Source organism: Lagenorhynchus albirostris, chromosome 16, assembly GCF_949774975.1.
Source record: "Lagenorhynchus albirostris chromosome 16, mLagAlb1.1, whole genome shotgun sequence".
In the NCBI taxonomy this organism is placed as follows: domain Eukaryota; kingdom Metazoa; phylum Chordata; class Mammalia; order Artiodactyla; family Delphinidae; genus Lagenorhynchus; species Lagenorhynchus albirostris.
This window is the reverse complement of record NC_083110.1, coordinates 4,728,117-4,750,249: the sequence shown is the minus strand read 5'-3', so window position 1 is coordinate 4,750,249 and position 22,133 is coordinate 4,728,117. Positions and strand designations below refer to the sequence as shown.

Below are 22,133 nucleotides of genomic sequence, written 5' to 3'. Positions count from 1 at the left end.
ATGTATAGTATCACATCATCTGCAAACAGTGACAGCTTTACTTCTTCTTTTCTGATTTGGATTCCTTTTATTTCTTTTTCTTCTCTGATTGCTGTGGCTAAAACTTCCAAAACTATGTTGAATAATAGTGGTGAGAGTGGACAACCTTGTCTTTTTCCTGGTCTTTGAGGAAATGGTTTCAATTTTTCACCATTGAGAGTGCTGTTGGCTGTGGGTTTGTCATATATGGCCTTTCTTATGTTGAGGTAAGTTTCCTCTGTGCCTACTTTCTGGAGGGTTTTTATTATAAATGGGTGTTGAATTTTGTCAGAAGCTTTTTCTGCATCTATTGAGATGATCATGTAGTTTTTCTCCTTCAGTTTGTTAATATGGTGTATCACGTTGATTGACGTGGGTAGAAACCTCCAATATTGTTTTTGAGGGAATACTGCTCTTTAGGGGTGTTCATTGCATGATATGAAATTTTGTTTGTTCAGTAGATTCATCAGAGTCCTACCTTTGACATGTCCTCTCATTTATTGTTGCCAACTCCCTAAGCTTCTTCCCCAGCCTGGCTCCTGTTCTGCTAAATAGCAAAACCATTGTTATCCTGGCAGCCCACGTCACAGAAGGGCTGCAAGATGAATGCAGAGACCTTGGAAGGGCTCCAGCTTCCTTGGGAGAAAGGAGCTGCGTGAATAGTGGACTCATTATTATTGTTATGTCAGTTGCCCCTAATCCTTCAGGCTTTATGGGTGGAAAGACAGGATGAGATTACAGAGAGATGATCTGTGGAGTGAGATCAAAGCACCAGGTCCAGAGGATGAAATAGATGACTTCCAGAGGGCTTGCCTGTGTGTTATTCTCTCCCTCCCCGAATCCGTGAATCCCCCCCGAGGTCTGGAAAATGAATGTTGGCTGGTCTCCTCAGTCTGCCAGATCTAGTGAAAAATGGGACATCATGAGTTCTGGGCCAGAGCACAACAGGAAGGATTTAGTGCAGCCCATGCATTGACACAAAGGGTGGGACATTCCTAGTGGATAGGCTGGGGGCTGAGGGGAGGCAGAGGGAAAGAAGCATCCCTGCAGATCCCATCCTGAGACGCGCAATGCTGCAACCACACCCCACGCGACTCAGCACCTTTAAGGAGTCAGGCCCATCCGTCCTCCCTCCCTCAGCCTCTCAATCCCTTTCCTCTCTCTCTTCTGCCCCATTGTTATGGACCAGGGTTCTTGGCCTCCTTAGTCAATAGAAATTGATCTGAGGCCGGGCAGGAAATTCAGGCAAGGCTTTACTGGGGCCTCTGCTACAGCAGGGGGGAGCGAGAACAAACAACAGGTTCCCTTGCTCGTCCGCTCCCTCGGCGGTGGGGCGAGCTTGTTCCTTATACGGGGTGAGGGTAGGGGCAGGTCCAGGGGGCGGGCAGGAGGGCTGGCTTAGGTGATTTGCCCACCCTTGGTGGTGCCGTGTGCAGGGATCACGCACAGCGCCTTGATTTTGCTCCCGGCTCTTCAGAAGTGGCAGTTGGGCTTTTTGGTCTCTTCATATCTTGTTGTACAGCATTTGCCCCAACTGCCTATGCACGCAGTTATTTTTAGTCTCTCATAGTTTCTTTGTATTTTGTTGTTCGAGGGGATGTTTGTCCAGGTGCAAACCCTGCAGCAGAGGGTCCCAGGTCCCAGGTCCTAGCCGTCACCATCAGTCATTCTTCTCTTTTAAGAACCAACTAATGTAGTGAACTTGTAACATTTCTGATATGCCTGGGTCTTTGGGGGACAGGAAGATATGCTCCACGTAAGAATATGTGGTCGTTGACAGGAGGTGACAAAGGTTTCATGCTCTTCCACTGGTCCTGAAAAAGTTATCAGAAACCATCTTTTCTTGAATTTTTTAGTAATTTTTAGTTGGAGAAGCAGGACTTGAAATAATCCTGCCAGAGCATCATTCTGCCAGCATTTCCAGAATGTGTTACATGTGAAATTCTCCAGGCCGTTAGTTCAACATGGGAGCTAGCACTTTTACCATTTATGAAATTAAAATTAATGAGTGAGGTGGTTTTTACATGAAGCCGTGTGAATGATGGCCCCAGAGCCACGATGAGAAGGGACAAATCTAGGAGGTAGAGCTGATAGCATTTAGTGACTGTGAGGGTGCTGGGGGGAAGTGGAGTCTAGGAGGAAGAGCCACGTCTGGGAGAGCTCTCACGTCGCGTCCTCCAGGGACTCGGTGTTGTCATTAATGAGGGCCAGGAAAAAAAGACATTTTGGGGAAAAAAAATGTCGGTTTTAGATGTGTTGAATTGTGGAATGAGACGTGACAGGGACCAAAGTAAAGACCTAGGGACAGGATGTTTTCCCATTTAAATATTTTACTTTACATAAGTGCTATAAATGTAGGATCAGTTTAATAAAGTTAGAAACATAATGGAAAATACAGAGGAAGTCCATCTTTATACACACCCCTCACTCCTTAACCCCTTTCTCTCCCTAATGATAGCCATTGTAACTCTTACAGGGTAATTCCTTCTACTCTCTTTCCCTATGTATTCACACACACACTCAAACACACACACACACCCTATACACACACAAAACGTAAACTATTAATAGGTCATTCTTTACACATGTTTACTTCCTTTTTTGCTTAAAAATATGTCTTAGAGAATTTCCACGACAGTATGTGTAATATTGCCTCTTCCTTTTGACACCTGCATAGTATTCCATAGTAATAATGTGACTAGCCATTCCCCTACTGATAGACATTTAGTTTGTTTCCAATTTTTTTTCCTGTGGTAGCTGGGATTTCTGTGTTCACAAACTCCAGAAACCCAAATGAAACTGGCTTAATGAAAAAGGGGGATTTAACGGTTCATATAACTGATGGGATGATTCAGCGGCTTAAACGATGGCATCGAAATTGTGTTTATTTCTCCTTCTCTCCTATGCTGGCTTCATTCTTAGATTGGTTCTATATGTATAGACTCCCTCCAGCTAGTAATCCCAGAAAGAAGAGAAAGTATCTTTCCTGATGGTTTTAGCCGAAGTCCTGGGGAGCATCTCATTGACTCCTTTTGTGTCATGTGTCCATTGAGGAACTAGGCAAGAGGGACGCAAGCCCTCTAGTCAGTGAGGCCTGGCTCTTGTCTAACCACACTATAGGGACAGCGGGTCAGAGAGGGAAGAAAGGGCGGGCAGACCAGAAATGTCAGACGCTGGTGCACATGAGTGTTTCAGGAACACAGATTCCTGTGATAGGAATTGTTGGGTGGACAAGATGTACATGATAGGGTCTCCATAGAGAATCCTTCCAAAAGACATATTGCTTCCAACAAGGATGGCCAGCATTTAAGACCCAGGTAGAGGAGGAGGAAAAGTGACTCATGAGACAAGGTAAAGTACAGTGAAATAGGAAGAAAGAAAAGAAATGGCTTCAAGAAGGAGGGAGTGGTCAGCAATATTGGCAGCTTCACAGAGGTCACAGTGCCCTTGATAGAGGGGGCCCTCCGTGTCTGTTTGTAAATGCCCAGGTATATTCATTGACCACAGGTCAGTGTATTTAAATGTGGGTATTTGGGGGAGCTTTACAGTACGCTCTTCAGGGGAGCTGTATTTAAGGGAAAAATTCTGCAGTCATGACCACTTTCAGGCTGTTAATGTTTTATCAGCTTAGAAGAGGTGAATGGCTTTAGACATGCCATTCTCGTTATGTTTAAAAGGTTTAGTCCACTGCCCTTGCCAGGAATAAACATGCCATATATGTGCGATGTGAAGGGCCACAGTACAGTGTTTACTTAACGCCACCATCTCTAGGTTTGAAACGCAGGGCTTGACACTTAGTACAAGAATTGAGCTCTTAGGCATCTCCAGCCAGGAAATTATGGACAGCAAAAGTTATTTTCTATGGGGCCATTCACCTTAGCATGGCTTCCCTCTGCCCCCTCTGAGTTTTCGGAGGGTGACATCTGCGCCCACCTCCTCCACGGGGTCGTGATATGGGATAGTTCCTGCTATCCTGAAATTAAGTGGTGGATGTAACATCTCTCCATTATCTTTTTGGTTCACTAATGTTGACAGAGGCTCCCTTTTCCATTTTCAGTTTATTTGTAGGTCCCTTTCCCTCACTGAGTTGAAGGATGTACTTATCAAGTTTATTGACCTTTTTCATAATTCTGGACCTTTCAGTAAGGTTGTCTCACAGTTTTCTCTCTACTAGATAAAACTCACTCCCTCGCTCCATCAGCTCTTTCAAGGCTTTGCTCAGATATGACCTTCTCAGTCAGACCTACCCTGACCACCCGGTTTTCATATTACAACTTGCCCCTTCTCTGCCCTCTGCCCAGCTTCCCCATCTTTTCACCTTGCGCTGTATTACCCTTCTGCTGTGCCGTCATCACCTTCTAACATACTCTCTCCTTGACTTGTTTTTCATTTGATTGTCTCTCCCACCAGACTGTGAGTTCCATGAGGACAGAGATCTTTGTCTGTTTACTGATACGTCCTAATTTCCAAAACAGGACCAGGCACACCGTAGGAGAACAACAAGCCTCTGTGGAACGTTCAGTCGTGCTGTTTTGCATGGACAGGTTAGAAACTTACCCAAAGTCACTCACTCACAGAGCCGTACTCGAACTTGACCCTATTCCCAGGCTTCCCAAGCCCAGGCGTAACAACTGGCTTGCAGAAGGTTCACAAAACCACCTCAGGAGCCTAGCACACCTTCCAGGCTCTCAGGGACCCATGTTCACTTGTAGCTGCCACGAGGATGGTGCAGGAGAAACATTTCACAGGCTCTGCACTCTGTCCAGAAACGAAGAACAGATTCCAGTGTGTCTGTGTTGCCGAGAAGATTGGAAACTCCTCGAATGGTGGGACCACGGGTGTGCTTATTTATTTCCCACCTGCTGCAACATCCAACAAAATGCAGGGTCCTGGTTAGGGTTAGAGTTAGGATTAGGTCACCCTAATTCAATTCATATTCATTAAATTCAGTTGAAAGATGGAAAAACTGGTTTGTGAGAAATGAAGTCTGAGCTTGGACGTGGTGGTTGGATGATGTTTTATTATCCTAGAGAGATGATGATTCACAGCAGGGACAGGGGAGCACATGGGAGGAGGGGTGGTTTTAGCTTGAGCATACGGGTCACTTAGAGTTCCCTCCTTGGGCTTTCCATGGTGTGTGTTTTGATTTTCTTGGCTTCTCATAAATCTCGTTTGGCTGCCTCACTGCTGTCCCGTTCACAGTGGAGGACTTAACACGTGGCCAGCAGAGCTGGCTCTTCCGCTGTGAGCGTGTTGCTCTGTGCTCTGTCATCAGCCGAGCCCCTTTTGCAAAACTCAGAGGGGAAAACACAATCTGCTTCTAGCTGCAGATCTACCCCGGTGGTGACAAGCTGATGTCATCTAATTGGCCAGCTCACGGCACGTAGCCACCGCTGTGACGCCACTTTTAACTGTGTCATGTAACAGCTGAGAAGTGCCTGAACAGCCCCACACATCCTTTAGTCAAGATTTATAGCCTCACTCATCAACTTCCTTGTCTTCCACTCCCCAGGACAACACCCACATACCAGGGCCATGGGTTTCCCTTAACTCAAACCATGCAAGTGACTGTAATTCATCTCCTGGGAAGGGACGGAGGCCCGAAGTGAATGCTAGCAGCTTCTCTGCATCTCGGCCTTCAAAGTAAGGATCTGTTTTTCCTTCCCATTTAGGACATCAAGGCTGGTGTGCAAGAGTTATATCTTTTTTTTTCTTTTCTTCATTTTTCCTTTTTTCTCATGCCAAAGTAGACTATACTAAATACATGGATTTAGTCATGTTATTCAAACAGCAGCATAGTCCTGTGTGTCCCTGCTAATATGTCAAAGAAGTTTTTATGGGCTCTCATTTTTTAAAAAGTCTACAGCTTTCTCTGTAGACTCAAAGGGCCACTGCTGATGAATCTTCAGAGAAGGGGGCAGTGGTGTGTTTTGAGGCACACAAAAGCTGCATGAGGGCTTCCCTGGTGGCGCAGTGGTTGAGAGTCTGCCTGCCGATGCAGGGGACACGGGTTCGTGCCCCGGTCCGGGAAGATCCCACATGCCGCGGAGCGGCTGGGCCCGTGAGCCATGGCCGCTGAGCCTGCGCGTCCGGAGCCTGTGCTCCGCAGTGGGAGAGGCCACAATAGTGAGAGGCCCGCGTACCGCAAAAAAAAAAAAAAAGCGCTACATGAGTGGCTTCAGGGAATTTAGTAGAAGTGATAAATCTAGACCCTCTTCACTGAAAGAATTTGAAAACCTTCCTTTCTCAGCAATGAGGAAGCCCTCCTTAAAGTACTTCCTGAATACAGAGCTCGATTGGGTTACAAGCCAGGGCAACATCTTCCTGACAAGGCTAACAACTGGCATTTGCTGTCCTCTACTGACTGGAGGCTTCCGATTCTACAGGATTTGCAGACACGAACCTGGAGATTCCAAAGTGTCCTTCACCAGGGGTTCATATTTCAGACAAGGTCTTCGAGGTCACAGACTTTCTCATTCCTTCTTTCCTTTTGCTACCAGTTGTGGAAGTACTCTGAGTGGACCAAACCATGGTGCTTCTGCCTCCGTTGCAGAAAGGCAGTCAGTGACACTGAGATGGTTACTATCTTAAAATATCCATTGAGAGAAAAAGGGGAAATACCACCTTTGTCAGGAGAATCAGTGGCAGTTGCAAAGATCTGGCATGTAAATGAGAATCAGGAAGTAACAAGAAAAATTCCATTGACCCCATGTCCACTATAGCCTATGAGTTGAGTTAGTAAGACACTTGAGGCTTTCTTTTACTCATTGTTTCACTTTCTGAAGAACACTTCCTGCAGTTACATCCACTACGTGCCTATATTACTTACCTGCTAGAAGATAACTGTACAACTATAATAGAGTATCGCTGACATTGAGCATACTCTTCAATGGAAGATGTGGGAGAGAAAAACATAAAAACTACTCTTGAAACAATGTCATAAGGGCAATAAATAAAATAATCTATATTTATCGAGCACTTATTATATGTTTGGTCCTGAGCTAAAAACCTAACATGGATTATTTCATCGATTCTTCACAATCAATTTCTGAGATAGGTACCATTATCATAGTTACTCTGCCTATGAGAGAACTAAGGCTCACAGGAGTAAAACTTGTCCAAGATCACACAAGTAGTGAGAGGCAGAGCTGGCATGAGAACCTAGGTCTAACTCCAAAGCTTAGTCTTATAACCAGGATGCTGTACTACTTTCCATGCGGTAGGAAGTTATAAGCCAAATATTATGGGTTCTCCAGAAGGAGCAACTAATTAGGGCAGTAAAGGGAAGAGTAGCAGGAAAAACTTTGAACTACTTTTTAATTCCATCTTATTTCTTCTACTGACGTATTATTTATGCCTCTTTTTTTTTAAAGTCATTGCAATTATATTAAGAATATAAAACTTAAATTCAGTAGAATCTACTTTCAAATTATATTATACCATTGCTTGTCTAGTGTAAGGAATTTCAACAGTTTCCTCCCTGGCATCCTTGGTGTTATTGTCATATACGTTATTTTAACATATGCTAAAAACACATAATACGCTGTTACTATTTTTGCTTTAGAGCAGAATTGCTCTTCTAGGGCATTTGAAAATAAGACAAAATGATTTATTGTCACCTTTCCTTTCTGATGCTCTATTTCTTTGTGTAGATCCAAATTTCCAACCTGCATAGTCTTTCTTCTGCCTGAACTTCCTGAACGATTTCTGTAGTATAGGTGTATTGTCAGTGAATTCTGTCAGTTTTGTTTGCCCAAGAAAGTATTTCTCTCTCATTTTTGAAAGATATTTTCACTGGGTATAGAATTCTATATTGACAGTTCCTGCCCCCTCCCCCTTTTAAAACTTTAAAAATGTCTCTCCATCATCTTCTGGCTTACAGAAAGTCTTCTGTAATTTTACTTTTGTTCTTCTCTGTGTAATGTGCCTTTTGGGGGGCTGCCTTCAAGATTTTCTCTTTGTCTTTAGAAATCTGATTATTATATGCCTAGTGATGGGTAGGTTTTGTTCTTGTTGTTTGTTTGTTTATTCAATTGTTTGTTTGGGTATTTATCTTCCTTGGTGTTATCTGACCTTCTTGAGTCTGCGGCTTGGTGTCTGTCATTATTTTGGAAATTTCTTGCCCATTATATCTTCAAACACTTCTTTGTCCTGTCCTCTCTTTCTAAGGTTCAAAATATACATACGTTAGTTTGATATTGTTATATATCTCTTGGATACTCAATAATGTTTTCTTTTTTAAATTCACTCAGTTTTATCTTTGTGTTTCAGTTTAGGTCATTTTTCTTGATCTGTCTTCAAGTTCATTAATTCTTTCCTCAACTGTGTTAGTATGACAAGCCTGCTGAAAACATTCTGTATCTCTCTTGTGTGTTTTCCATTTCTATCATTTCCATTTGAGTCTTTCTTTTATACTTTCCACCTCTCTGCTGAAATTTTCCATCTAGTCTTTCATATTGTGTACCTGTTCCATTAGAGTCCATAACATATGAATCAAAGTTATTTTAATTTCTGTCAGATAGTTCCAACATGTGTTTCATATCTGAGTCTAGCTCTGATCGTTGCTTTGTCTTTTAGGAGTCTTTTTTTTCTTGCCTTTTCATAGGCCTCATAATGTTTTGTTGAAAGCTGGACTTCTTGTGGAGGGCCATAGAGTATAAAGCAAATAGCATTTATGCCTGGAACCAGGCATGCCTTTCCTTCTGCTAGATTTTCAGTGCAGGGTTTGAGTTAACAAGGTTAGGAGATGGGCCAGGTTGGGGGTTTGTTATTGCCATGGTTACCCTCAGGGTACCACAGACTTCAAAACTTCTGAAGGGATACCTTGTGTTTAGGTTGGGAGTTGGTTTCCAGAGCAATGTCTGCTCAGTGCTCAGCTCTACGCCCATGCTGCTCCTCACTGTGTCTCTTCACATGTGCTTGTGCCTTTCCTGTCCCTCTCCTATCAGCATCTGGTTTTACTTTTCACTTGAAACTTGTTAGCTTTGTGGCAGGGGGAGAAGGTGGAAGGGGAGGACATTCTCTGTTTTCTAATTAAACCTCAGTCTTAGGTCTTCGCCCTGTCCCTGTGTCCTTCTCAGTTCTCCTCATCCCCCTCCAGCTGCAGTTGGGTCCAGCAGGTACTCCTGCCCCTTCCTCAGGAGTGGGGTTTTTGTTGCTGTTGTGTCGTTCCCTTTCCCCAGCTGCAGTGAGTCTTCACCAGTGCCCGGGAGATGACAGTGTTTGCTGACCTTTCCTCTGTAGACTGAAATATGTGTCCCATAAGAGAGGTCTGGGGAAAGGGTGTAGCAGAGTTTTGTGCTCCTCCGTGTGTCTGCTGTTTGCTTCCTTCAGGTCTGTACCACATCAGACACTTCCTTAGGGTTCCCTCCGACCTTTTCTGTGAGCACCCAGGGGAGTGCATGGGGAGAAAGAGCCCGCAATTTCTATAGCGCCAGGGGGCTTCCTGGTGTCCTACGAGCCCACCCTTGACAATCACCAAAATTCATCAGCTCTTTTGGACAAACTCTTCCTACCAGTTTCTGGTGACGTCTGCCCCAGGTGAGGGAGTGCTTACCTCCTTTCTCCCTGAAGGTGCTTGTCTGTCCTTAGATTGTGGGCCAGCTGGCTTCTCTACAGCCCAGTTCTCCAATGGGTTAAAAAAGCAGTCATGAATTTGAAGTTTGTCTGGCTTTTTCTCATTGTAAGAGTGGGAAGAATGCTCTTTTCAGCTTTCTGTGTCCAAGAGGAGAAACCAGAAGCTCTTTGAGCTACTTTTTAATTTTACATGAAATTTTGGTAAATTTGGTATCTTAGAACGTTTTGATGGCAAGTGACAAAAGCTCAACTTAAAGTTGGACTGTGTTGCTTTACGTAACTGGGATGCCTGAGAGTAGATCTCATTTGAGATGGGGCCATACCCAGAGCAAACTACCTTTCCGTACTCTCTCTTTCCTACTTATTTTTGCCTGATTTTGCTTGGGGTCATTCTCCATACAAGGAACAAGATAGCTCCCAGGAGCCCCACCTTCATATAGCAATGCCGATGGAATTAACATCCTGTACCTGTTGTCTGTATCACGAACTGTGCTTACCCCTGCATCGGTTATCATGGACAGAGGGGGATGTCGTGACCGTCCCAGTGTAGACCATGTGCCCACCCAGTGATCAAAGTCGGGGGAGTACACTGTGTTAACAGCCACTGCACTGGCTTTCTATGATCTCTTAGATAAGTGTGTGGAGTTTTCTTCAGCAATGGTTTTAAATTAATTTTTGCAGCCTAGATGTCTATCAGTAGTATAATGATTCAATAGATTGGCCAAAAAATGGAATATTATGCAGTTCATTAGATGTGAGGGAGAGCAATTTATACCAACACTGAACAATGCCCATGATCTATGAAATAGAAAAATCAAGTTTCAGAACACTATATATTGCTAATTCAATTTAAATAAAAAAGACACACACACACTCGCATGCATGTATCGCACAGGTGCATGTGCAGAAAATTCCAGGTCCTGGAAGTTAGGTCAGAACGAGCTGGGTTACAAGAACTTTCACTTTACAATTTAAGCAATTCTGAAGGATTTGGTGTTTTTAAAGTGAGTTTGTATTATTATATTCGTATAAAAATCAATAAATTTAAAAAGTTCAGGTGCTTAAAGCAGAGAGCTACTGTTATTTGGAACACCACTGTATGAACCACCTTATTTCTATGTGTATTAGATGGATGAAATGTTTTTGCAAGTATAAAGTCTCAGTAGAGTACATGTGGTAGATATCCAGGAGGTGTGGGAGGGATGGGATATCCGATCAGGAGGACCTTCAGAGAAGATGGAGAAAAAGCTGCTTCGTAGCTACAGATATCAGCATTATATGTTTCTCTTACTAAAATGCTACATGGGTAAAAGCAGCAGCATGATAGGAGGCTTATGAACTTGGCTGTCATACGCTCTTCCTAAAAACTGCATTTGTCACCCTTACGGTTATAATGAATCTTCGAGAGGGAAGAAGCCCCCAAAAACAGAATCTAGAAAGCTGCCATTTCCCCATAGGGAAGAGAAAGCTAAACAAAAGCCAAAACAAAGATGGGAGACTATCCTACATACAGTAATTGGATGAAAGGTAACATAAGGAATTTAGAGGGGACTAAGGAGCTGAAAAGGAAGGCAGAATGTGTATATTAACTGTATTGTTTCTACCACTTCACTCCAGGCTCCATTTGAGCAAGATACTTGAACAAAAGGTAACCCTCTCTCCCTGGTTACTTTTATCATCTCCTGTTTCTTCTTTGTTGAAGTCCACCCTTGCCTCCTTCCCCAGTGACCCACCTCCCAACACACCTGAGCCAGTACCCCTCTGTCTACCACAAGCAGAAACACACACACAGATGCAGCATTAAATTTAATTCCCAATTCTCAGGGGTCTTGACAAGATTTTTACTTTTGTGCATTTCTACCTCTTGGTAGATTGTAAAGTTTAAATGTGCATTGGTGACTTCATTTGCATTTATGGATACCCTCATTAGTGGTTATGAAACATGAACCTAACTAATATTTTCTGTCATGTTCTCCTTGGGGTCTGAATTTGTTTTGCTGCGTAAAGCTGGCTAATCAAAGAATCAGGCCTGTTGCTTTTCCCTTTATTAGCTGTGCATTCATCTGCCTGAGTAGCCTACACGTGCTGAGTACACACATCCCTGTATCATCCCTGTTTCTCTTCTTAGTTATTAAGTGCAGTTATCCAAATTGCACTTCACAGGTGATACCTTATTATCCCAGGTTCCTTTCTCTTTCCTTAGATTTTAGTCTCCCTTAATGGTTCTATTTTCACTTTTCTGTTGTAGGTTAATCAGATTCATCTTGCTTGATACATCTTGCCTGAATAATCCTGAAATTTTACATTTTACTATTAAATATGGTGTTTACTTCAATCTAGCACTGCTACCTTTTAGCAGTGTAAGAAGAGCTTTTATATTACTAGGTCGCGAGGGATTTTTATGAGTGAGTGCTGAATTTTATGAGTGAGTGCCTCATTCCTGCATCAGTTGAGCATCATATGGTCTTCCTTTTTTTTACTTTCTTATTTTTGTGAATTGCATTGACATTTTTTCTAATAAACCATTATACGCTGAACCACATTTGGTCATGATATATTTTTATATATTTGTAGATCCATTTCATAAATATTTTATTGAGGAGTTCTGTACTTACATTAATAGATCAGAATGTCTATATTTTCTTTTCTGACTATTCATTTTTTGTAATAAAAGATTGACTGCCAATATAAACTGTGAAGGTTTTCCAAGATGCACATTTTAAGGCTATGTCTTTGACTCTACAAATTGCTTTAGCTGAGTCCCACAGCTTGTGATTGGTATTACTTGCTTTTCATTATCTTTCGTTTTAAAGCATTTCCTAATTTTGATTATCATTTATTCTTAGTTAATTCAGTGTCGTTTTTGTTGTTATTATATCTGAGTGCCAAATTTGTGGTTGCTGCTGCTATTGGTATTTTGCTGTCTTTTTATTATTGTCTTCTAACTTAATTGCAAAGCAATTTGCATGATATCAATTCTTAGCATCAGTTAAGACTTCTTTTTAGTTTACTAAGCCATCAATTCTTGTAAATGTCCATATGCTTGAAAGTTACATTCTTTCTCTTTTGGTTGGCTGCAAGGTTCTAATACACATATCTCTTAGATAAAGCTTGTTAATCCTGTTGGTCAAATATTTTATATCTTTATTAATCTATAGTCTAACCAAACCATCATTTTTCTGAGATGCCTGTCTTAAAATCTCCCCCTGTGATGTCGATTTGTTAGTCTTCCCTTGTAATTCTGTCCATTTTTACTTTAGATATTTTGAGCCTTATGGTCAAGTACATACATTCCAATTATTTTATCTTCTGGTGACTCTTTACTTTCATCATTAGGTACTGCTTTTTATCCTTTTTCGGTAAAATTCTATTTTGTCTAATATTAATATAGGTAAGCAAGCTTTCTTTTGATTAAGATTTATCTGCTATATATTCTTTTCATTCTGTTACCTAACACTTTCTAAGTCATTTTAATATTTCTTATAAAAGCATTTAGCACAATTTTTCTTTTTAATACAGACTGAGAATCTCTACATTTTAATAGACAAACTGTATCCATTTGCGTTACTCTGATTACTGATATGTTTATACTTTTTTCTATCATTGTATTTTGCTTTCTATTTACAATGCTTTTTCTTTGTCCCCCCACCCCTTCTTTTTTGCCTTCTATTGAATTGAATACATTTTATTTGATCTCTTCTTTCCCTCTCGTACTTTGGAAATCGAGTATTGTATTTCTAGTCCTTTAGTGCAATGAATCTCAATGTGTGGTCCCCAGAGGAAGCGTCGTCAGCATCACCTGGGAGGTTATTCCTGGCCTCCATCCTAAACTTACTGAATCAGAACCTCCGCAGGTAGGAACCAGAATCTTTTATTTACAAGCTCTCCAGGTGATTCTGATGCACATTAAAGTCTGAAAACTTTAGTGATTTAGTGGTTACTCAAATTATTAATAAGCACATTTGATTAGCATATGAAGTTCTTTAAATGCAGTTTTTTTCTTTTCTTTTCGGCGTTTAATGGGAGGTCTACATATTCTGGTTGTGGAAGTGTCCCTGAAGACGATTAATACAAGAAAGTTTTGTCATCCTTCACTACTTTTAATATTAGTCTCTCAATTTTGTGTTCCTGCTCTTTTGGAATAGTCTACATTTAAACTCCACTCCCCTGCGTTACAATGGCTTTGGCACGTTGTGGATGATAGATTTTTATCTACTCTACACCAGGCAGAAGGAAAACTTTTGTGCTTTCTCGCAGCTCTGGTAGGTGGGCCTTTTCTAATTCACATTTTGGTGGGCATCGCTGCCCTTCAAGTCCATTAAAATCCAAGTCCTCAGCTCCTGCAGCCCATATTCATGCCTATGTCCTCTTGGGGTCATCACGGTGTCAGTTCAGACTTAGCATTCTCATTTAAAATTCCCTCTTTGGTTTTGACTGTTAGAGATTTTTCCTTCTTTGGAATTCAAATATTAATTATATTTTCTTACAATTTTTTAGATTATTTATGATATTTTTACAGTGGGATGGTAGCCTTTCTGCATTACCATGCTCCCTGAAGCCCATCAATACTTTGCTAAACAGTGTGTTATATAACAGGCTCCCAACACACATTGTGTATTGAGATAGAATCCATTTCTCACCTTCTGAAATACGATTGTGTAACCACTGCCTGAATACGTTTATTTAACTTATACAATTCTAACTCATATTGTCAGCCCCATTTGAGAATATTTATGTTTTAAAGCTAATATCCCCAAATTTATCAGCTTTGCTGTTAGCAGCCAGTTATTCTATGAAAGTAGTGCTCCCCCTTCCCTAAAAAGTGGTATCCCACTTTTGAAATGTCACTAGCTTTACTTTTTCCATTCCTTCTCGAACTTTTTTTTTTACTCCCCAAATCCCTACCTGTGCATCGAAATGTCTGATAGTGTTCCCCAATTCTGTTGTTCCTACCTTTCAATCCCTCAGCTGGGCTCCCACCTGAATTCATCATCTTGTTCCCCCTTGAACCTGCAAACGTCTTCGCATTTGTTTACCTCCTTTCCAAGCACTCTGGTCTCTGTTCCCTCAGCGTTCTCTCTCGTTTTGAACTCAATTTACCTTTAATCCAACAGCCAGTCTCTGGGACTCCTTTCAGCCTTGCCTGCCTCTTCAAGTTCGAACACTGATAATCACAAGTTGCATATTTTTCCGAGAAAAAAAAAAAAACTCACTGACTTTGACAACAAAATGCAAAAAAAAAAAAAAAAGTGGCAAATGATAGAGCTAATCTGGGAGACTAGTGAGGCTGGAGCAATAGGATAAAAGGTAGTGATTGGGATTGGGGGGGAAATTACAATTTAGTCAAATGGAATAGCGTATGGGCAGCTCCCTAAGATAATGCCCAATATAAGAGCATTCAATAAATGGTGAGTTATTTCATTGGGGCAGGAGGGAGGAAGTCCCCAGAGAAAAGCTGGCCTGTGCTTTCTTTCAGAATGTATCAATATTAGCAAGGAAATGTGTTAGGGTCATCCTTATTGGGTGACACTTCTGTTAAGATAGTTTGTGAATTTATGCAAATTGCATTTCCTACCCAGAGCAGAGATACAACAGCATGTCTAGGCCTGATTGAAAAGATATTTCTAAAAAGGGTTATTTGAAGTGAGAGTATTTATGTTGTCTTTCTTTGGGAAACAGCCAGAATTATTCCACTGTGAGTTCCTGTCGTCTTTTCTGAGTGTTTTCAGCGAAAAAGACCCAATGATTTTCTTTTCTCATATAGTCATACTTGGGTAGTTGGGGAAGTTTTTTATGCTTTAATAGGCATATTAAATCATAAAGTGCTGAGATTTAAGATCTTAGCAGCAGAACATTAGGAATGAGTTAAGCTTCAAAAAAACAGAGACCTCGAACTGTCTAAGGAGATGCAAGTTCATAGCTAATGGAAATGGATTTCTATTTAAAGTACTTCAATGTGTACATGTCAATCCCAAACTCACACACTGCTATATATAAAACAGATAACCTACAAGGACCTACTGTATAGCACAGGGAACTCTGCACAGTACTCTGTAATAACCTAAATGGGAAAAGAATTTGAAAAAGAATAGATACATGTATATGTATAGCTGATTCACTTTGCTGTACACCTGAAACTGTTACAACATTGTTAATCAATTCTACTCCAATATAAAATAAAAATTAAAAGTACTTCAGTGCAGTGCTATGCTGCACGTGGCAATGTTAGTGTTGTTTCCATTAACTCATCTTAAATGTGTTATTAATTTATACACAATGGCCTAACACGGTACAGAAAGCGCCTCCTGTAATGCTTCTCATTAATGATCAATATTTAAGCTTCCTTTTGTGCTTAGACATCAATTTTTGGATACCCACACATTTTTCATTTTTTTTTCATCTGACTTAGCCATAGAAGAGAAGGAAGACGTGTAAAGGGAAAATCTGAAGTTGAGTCTTTTAACGTGGCGCACACCTCCCCGCACTTTTAGGAATAAAATAGGTCAGCCGTGTCCATCTTCTTGGAGGCATCCATTCTTAAGAAGCACAGGTAACCCAGCAGCCTGCGTTGTTGAGACAACTTGAATGTCACTGGGCTTGTTGGGCGGTGTCATCTTTCATTCGTTGGGCGTTTGTACTGAAAAGGGCATTCAGGGACAGGTCGTAGCCCTCCATCACTGTGTACCTGGAGAAGAGGTCCCCGATAGTGACCAATCCGGCAGCTCCGATTTGTCACCTTCTCACTTGTGACCCTGCCCCGTTGCTGTCAGCAGGAAGGTGTAGGTAGAGGAGGCCTTTCCTCAGCTGCTTCCTGCTGCTGTCCTTCCAGGAAGGCTCCTGGCCTCAAGGAGACATGGTAAGGTTGGGAGGTAGAAATGTCTATCACCAGGCAGAGAACCAGGAATTTCAACCTCTGGGTTTAGGGGCCAGTGACTCACGGTGTGCCCTAAGCAGCCCACTTAGCCTCTCTGAGTCTGGTTTCCTCCTCTGAAAAATAAGAGGTCCTGGATTTAGTTAAGTTTCGGTTGCTTAGAGGAGGGGCCCTAGAATTTCCTGACTGTGAGCAAATACATCCTCAAAATAAGATATCCACCTGCCCTAACACGTATTTATTAAACTCCGCACTTGACAAAGATGAAGTCACTTAATGCTCAAAATGACAGTGTGGGGAGGATCTATTACCAGCCCCGTGATGGGCGCCAGCTGGGATTGAAACCCAGGCAGCGCGCCCTCAGGCCCATGCTCTGTGCTGTGTTGACATCTGACACACCCCCAGCACATCCCTTTTCTGGTGGGCTTCCTGGAGGATCATTAAATTACGAGTTGTGGAGGAATCATTGGTATGTAAAGAACTAGCATTTGGGAGATCTGGCTTCAGTGATTAAGAACAGCAGAGTCTATTTGTTGAGCTACATATTGAACATCTTTTGCAAAGCTTGTATCTTATTCTTCACAATGTTCATAAACAAACAAAAAACGAGGCCAAGAGAGACATAGGAAAAGAGCAAAGATACCTGGGGCCTTGGCTGCAATTAGAGCATGAGAGCACATGTGTCTGATTACTGGTTTTGCTTATGTGTAAACACAAGTCGCTGTGCTAAGCAAAAAATAATTGTAATATATTCATTTACTCATAATGCAGCAAAGTTGAACTTGTTAGTGCTTTAAACTTTCAGATGAGGCTTTCCCTGGGGCTGCCTGTCTGACTGGAGTTGCAATGCCTGGACCGACTTATCAGCTTTTCCAGGAGGCGGCTTAACAGCCTCCCAGGATATAGTCATACACTGAAAACCCAACAGGAGTAACTTTGCAAAACCCGTGATTCATTTTCAGGGCAACTAGGGGGTCATAAATCGCATAAGATCATCTTGCTTATGCTTGGCAGTTTTCACCTAGGCATGAGTCACAGGACTAATTCTTAATAAGCAGACTAAGAATTCTTAGCAGTGTTGTGACTAGAATATTTCAAATCCAGAGGCATTTGCCTGATGGAGTTGGGTTAGGGCATAAAGGAGCAAGTTAGTACAAAAGAGGCCACCCCCACTTCTCAGGACTTCTGCTTTCCATGGAATCTAGAGTCACGTGTTTGAATGTCTTCTGTTTTGTAATTAGCTTGCTGCTCCTCTGGTTGAATTAATGGTGCGAATGAATGGAAATGATATTGGCCTTTAAAGGAAATCATATCTTTTAAGAGAAGTGAGTCAAGAGTTTGAGTCCAGGGCTTCCCTGGTGGCGCAGTGGTTGAGAGTCCGCCTGCCGATGCAGGGGACACGGGTTCGTTTCATATATAGTGGTGTGTATATTGTCAGTCCCAAACTCCTAATTTATCCCTCCCCCCCAACTTTCCCCTTTGGTAACCATAAGTTTGTTTTCTATGTCTGTGAGCCTGTTTCTGTTTTGTAAATAAGTTCATTTGTATCATTTTTTAAAATTCTACATATAAGAGATATATGATATTTGTTTCCCTGTCTGACTTATTTCACGTAGTATGAACATCTCTAGGCCCATTCATGTTGCTGCAAATGACATTATTTCACTCTTTTTTATGGCTGAGTAATATTTTTAACATATATATATATATATACATACACACACACACACACACACACACACACACACACACACACACACACACACACACACACACACACACACACCACACCTTTATCCATTCATCTGTCCATGGACATTTAGGTTGCTTCCATGTCTTGGCTGTTGTAAACAGTGCTGCTATGAACATTGGGGTACCTGTATCTTTTCAAACCGTGGTTTGAGAGAGGACTAATCTTTATGTGAACCTAAGAGATACAGCCTCAAGCTGACATAAGAGAGTAAACTGCTCTTCTCTCAACTGTCAGCATCTCAAAAGCACTGGCAGCTGTGGAGTCCCATCCAGATCCAGGGTTCAAGAAGCTTAAACCAACCGCAGGATTAAAACTGAAGTGGCCTTTTTGAAAGAACTCAGAAGCCAGTTGAAATCAGGTCTCTGGTGGGTGTCAGTGAGATAGAGGGAAGAAAGTGAAAAGGTACTGGGAAAAAACCATTTGTTTTTCTTTCCCAGAATTCACATTCCTTTGCAGTTCTTCTGGTCTGATCACATCATCTTCCTCCATTTCACCCCCTCTTTTTTTTTTAATACTCCCTTCATCCTCCCTACTGTCTCTATTTCTTTCCTCTCCCTCTCGCTCTCTCCTCTTTCTCTTTTTCTCTGTCCCCCTTCCCTTCCCTTCTCTCTGCCTCCGATTCTTCCCTGCTGGGTTTGTGACTAGGGTCCCCAGAGGACACATCTAGACCCCAGGCTTCTATACACAACCAGATGCCAGTCACTTCTTAAGAACTCCAAGTTTAAAAAAAAAAAAAGAACTCCAAGTTTGCTGTGCCTTTGAGAGAACATTTATCCTTGGTTCATCTTCTGTAGCCAGTCCAAGGATGTTTAAAGTTATTCTCCAAACCCAGGATATGGATGAGAATGTGGTGAGACAAGAATAGTGAGAGGAAGACTTGGAGAGGATTCTCATCAACCTCATTTTTCCCTCATGACACTTTCATGAAACAGTTCAGGATAACCTCACCTTTTGTTCCAAACTTACAAGACTGACCTTTCACTGAAAGGCTAAGTTACCTTGGTTCCTTGAACCGTTCCTCAATGGTCCCGTTTTCCAGCCTTTGTCTTTTTTCATTGTGGTCTTCTGATGTTCTGTGTAACACCTACTGAGCCTAATTAAGAATTCTATCTTTTTCTCTTTTCACATCATGGCTCTGGTGAATGTATTTCACGGTCTCGTATGCTAACCAGTCTAGGAACAAACATATCATGCCATTTGAAGTTTCCATTATTATGAAATATTACTCAGCCATAAAAAAGAATGAAATAATGCCATTTGCAGCAACATGGATGGACCTAGAGATTATCATACTAAGTGAAGTAAGTCAGACAGAGAAAGACAAATATTATATGGTATCACTTATATGTGGAATCTAAAAAAAAATGATACAAATGAACTTATTTACAAAACAGAAACAGACTCACAGACATAGAAAACAAACTTGTGTTTACCAAAGGAAAGGTGGAGGGATAACAGATAGGAGATTGGGATTAACATATACACACTACTATATATAAAATAGATAACTAATAAGGACCTAATGTATAGCACAGGGAACTCTACTCAATATTTTGTAATAACCTATATAGGAAAAGAATCTGAAAAAGAGTGGATATATGTATATGTATAACTGAATCACTTTCAACTGTACACCTGAAACTAACACAACTTTGTAAAACAACTATGTTTCAATAAAAAAAAAATGAAGTCTCCATTATGGATGAAGAGTGAATGTCAAGTTCCAAAAGCTTGTTGGTAGGACACTTCCTGACTGCATCTAGCGGTGACAGCTGTAGAATTTCACATCTGGGGTCCATCAGTCACTTCTCTCCACAAAGCAGGGGTCTACAGCCGGGGACCCTCTCCATCCTCCTTGGCACATTCATAGTCTGGATCTCCAGCGCAAACCACTGAGCATGTTTCCCCTCATGTTCATCCTTAGGCCACATAAGGTCTCTTCTCTCCACGCACTACTTCTCTCCAGAACTCAGCTTTCTCCTGTGCAGGCTTGTCTAGCAAATGCAACGGCTCCCATATCCTATCTTGGCTTCTAAAACGCTTTGTAACTTGCAATGTTACAAAGCGGTATGGGGCGATTTTCTCCAGCAAGAGTGGCTGAAGAGGAAAACTGAAATCCATACACAAAAACTTGAATGATGTCCATCGCGATGGGGTTTTGTATGAATCTCCTGAAAGACCCAATATGAAGAAGGAAGGACCAAGCTGTGAGTGTTCCTCTAAGAAACACCATATTTATGGGCTGAAATCATTAACCTGGTGAAATTAACCACACAACATTACTTCTGATCATCTTGTTGCTGTTTGAAAATATCCTTAAACAGCTGCCTTGCTTATGGGACGAAGGAAGGTACGAGTAAGAGGACAAGCAATAGTCTCATTGCCCCTTCCTAACTTTAATGCAGGCACTTTGACTGTGACCCAGCTGTCACTGTGGTTGTCATCACTGATGAATCTCTGTCTCTTCTTTTGCTTTCAGCTCGGGGACCTGCTTCACAAGCTACAGTTCGTCATGACCTACATGGCTCCCTGGCAGATGGCTTGGGGTTCCTCATTTCACGTGTTTGCTCAGCTCTTTGCAATTCCTCGTATCCTTTCTGCTTCTGTTTTCACCTCCGAGCTGAGATTCACATTTTACCGATGCAAGCTTTTCATTGAACTCTGGCAGTAAAAGGGTTTTAAAGTCTTTAAGATCACATCTTAATGGGGACCCGGGGAGGCACTGTGGATTCCCTTTAGGTACTTAGCCTTCAAAGAAGTTTCTTAATTCGGAACTCTTCCTGTTTCTTAATGCATATTCAGGCATGGCTTGATTTCTTCTGATTTTTCCGTTTCCCATGACCAGATCTCCGTTAAGATATCATGTCTTTTAAATGGAAGGTCACCGCTTAAATGATTTGGTTGACTTGTGCAAAGTAGTGCAAACTGATTTGCTGTTATCAAACTTTGTGGATAGGATTGATATATTATTATCGATCATATAACATTATATTATAATATAGTTTGGTGATCTTATACTTAAGGAATGTTTAAAACCCAGAATTGGGCACAAACAGAATTACGCAAATATTTTTGAAGACAAAAAAAAAAAATTTACGGTTTTGTTATCATTAGCCAAGGAGCCTAATTTTATCATTTGTAGTTTTGTTTGGTTTCTTTGTCTATTTTTAAGTGTTTCCATAATGATAATTAGTTTTAATTTACTTCAAAACAACTTGACATGCTCCTTCTGAAGATCACTTTGACACAGATAGCTAAATTGTATGTGCGTGTGTGTCTGCGTGGTGTGTTTGGAGAGAGGGAGAAAGAGAAAAATCAAGAATATTTTTGAAGAGAGAGAGATTAAACAGAAATATTCTTTTTTTTTCTTTTTTAATTTTTGGCCGCATTGGGTCTTTGTTGCTGCGCGCGGGCTTTCTCTAGTTGTGGCGAGCGGGAGCTACTCTCCGTTGCGGTGCGCGGGCTTCTCATCGCGGTGGCTTCTCTTGTTGTGGAGCACGGGCTTTAGGCACGCGGGCTTCAGTAGTTGTGGCACGTGGGCTCAGTAGCTATGGCTTGCAGGCTCTAGAGCACAGGCTCAGTAGTTGTGGTGCACGGGCTTAGTTGCTCTGCGGCATGTGGGATCTTCCCGGACCAGGGCTCACACCTGTGTGCCCTGCATTGGCAGGCGGATTCTTAACCACTGCACCACCAGGGAAGTCCCCTCAGTGAATTTATACTTTCTGAATTTGTATTTCCCGAGATGTGGTTCAGGGACTCCTTAGATCAGAATCCCTGGAGGAGCTTGTTTAAAAAAGTAGATTCCTGGGGTCAGCACATACTTTTAAAATCACATTTCGCGGGGAGGACCCTGGAGTGTCCATCTTCACAAGCCTTTCTGGGATTCTCATCCACTGATGTGTGTGAAGCGCAGTT

The 22,133-nt window shown here is 41.7% G+C and overlaps 1 protein-coding gene across 1 annotated transcript in view; it reads left to right on the top strand.

The window, feature by feature from the left end:
* Positions 1–22,133, top strand: part of PCNX2 (pecanex 2) — a 275,141-nt gene that overhangs the window by 161,922 nt on the left and 91,086 nt on the right. The window contains exon 22 of the mRNA XM_060125912.1: positions 20,698–20,806. Within this exon, the coding sequence (XP_059981895.1) occupies positions 20,698–20,806 (109 nt within the window). The remainder of the gene's footprint in view (positions 1–20,697; positions 20,807–22,133) is intronic.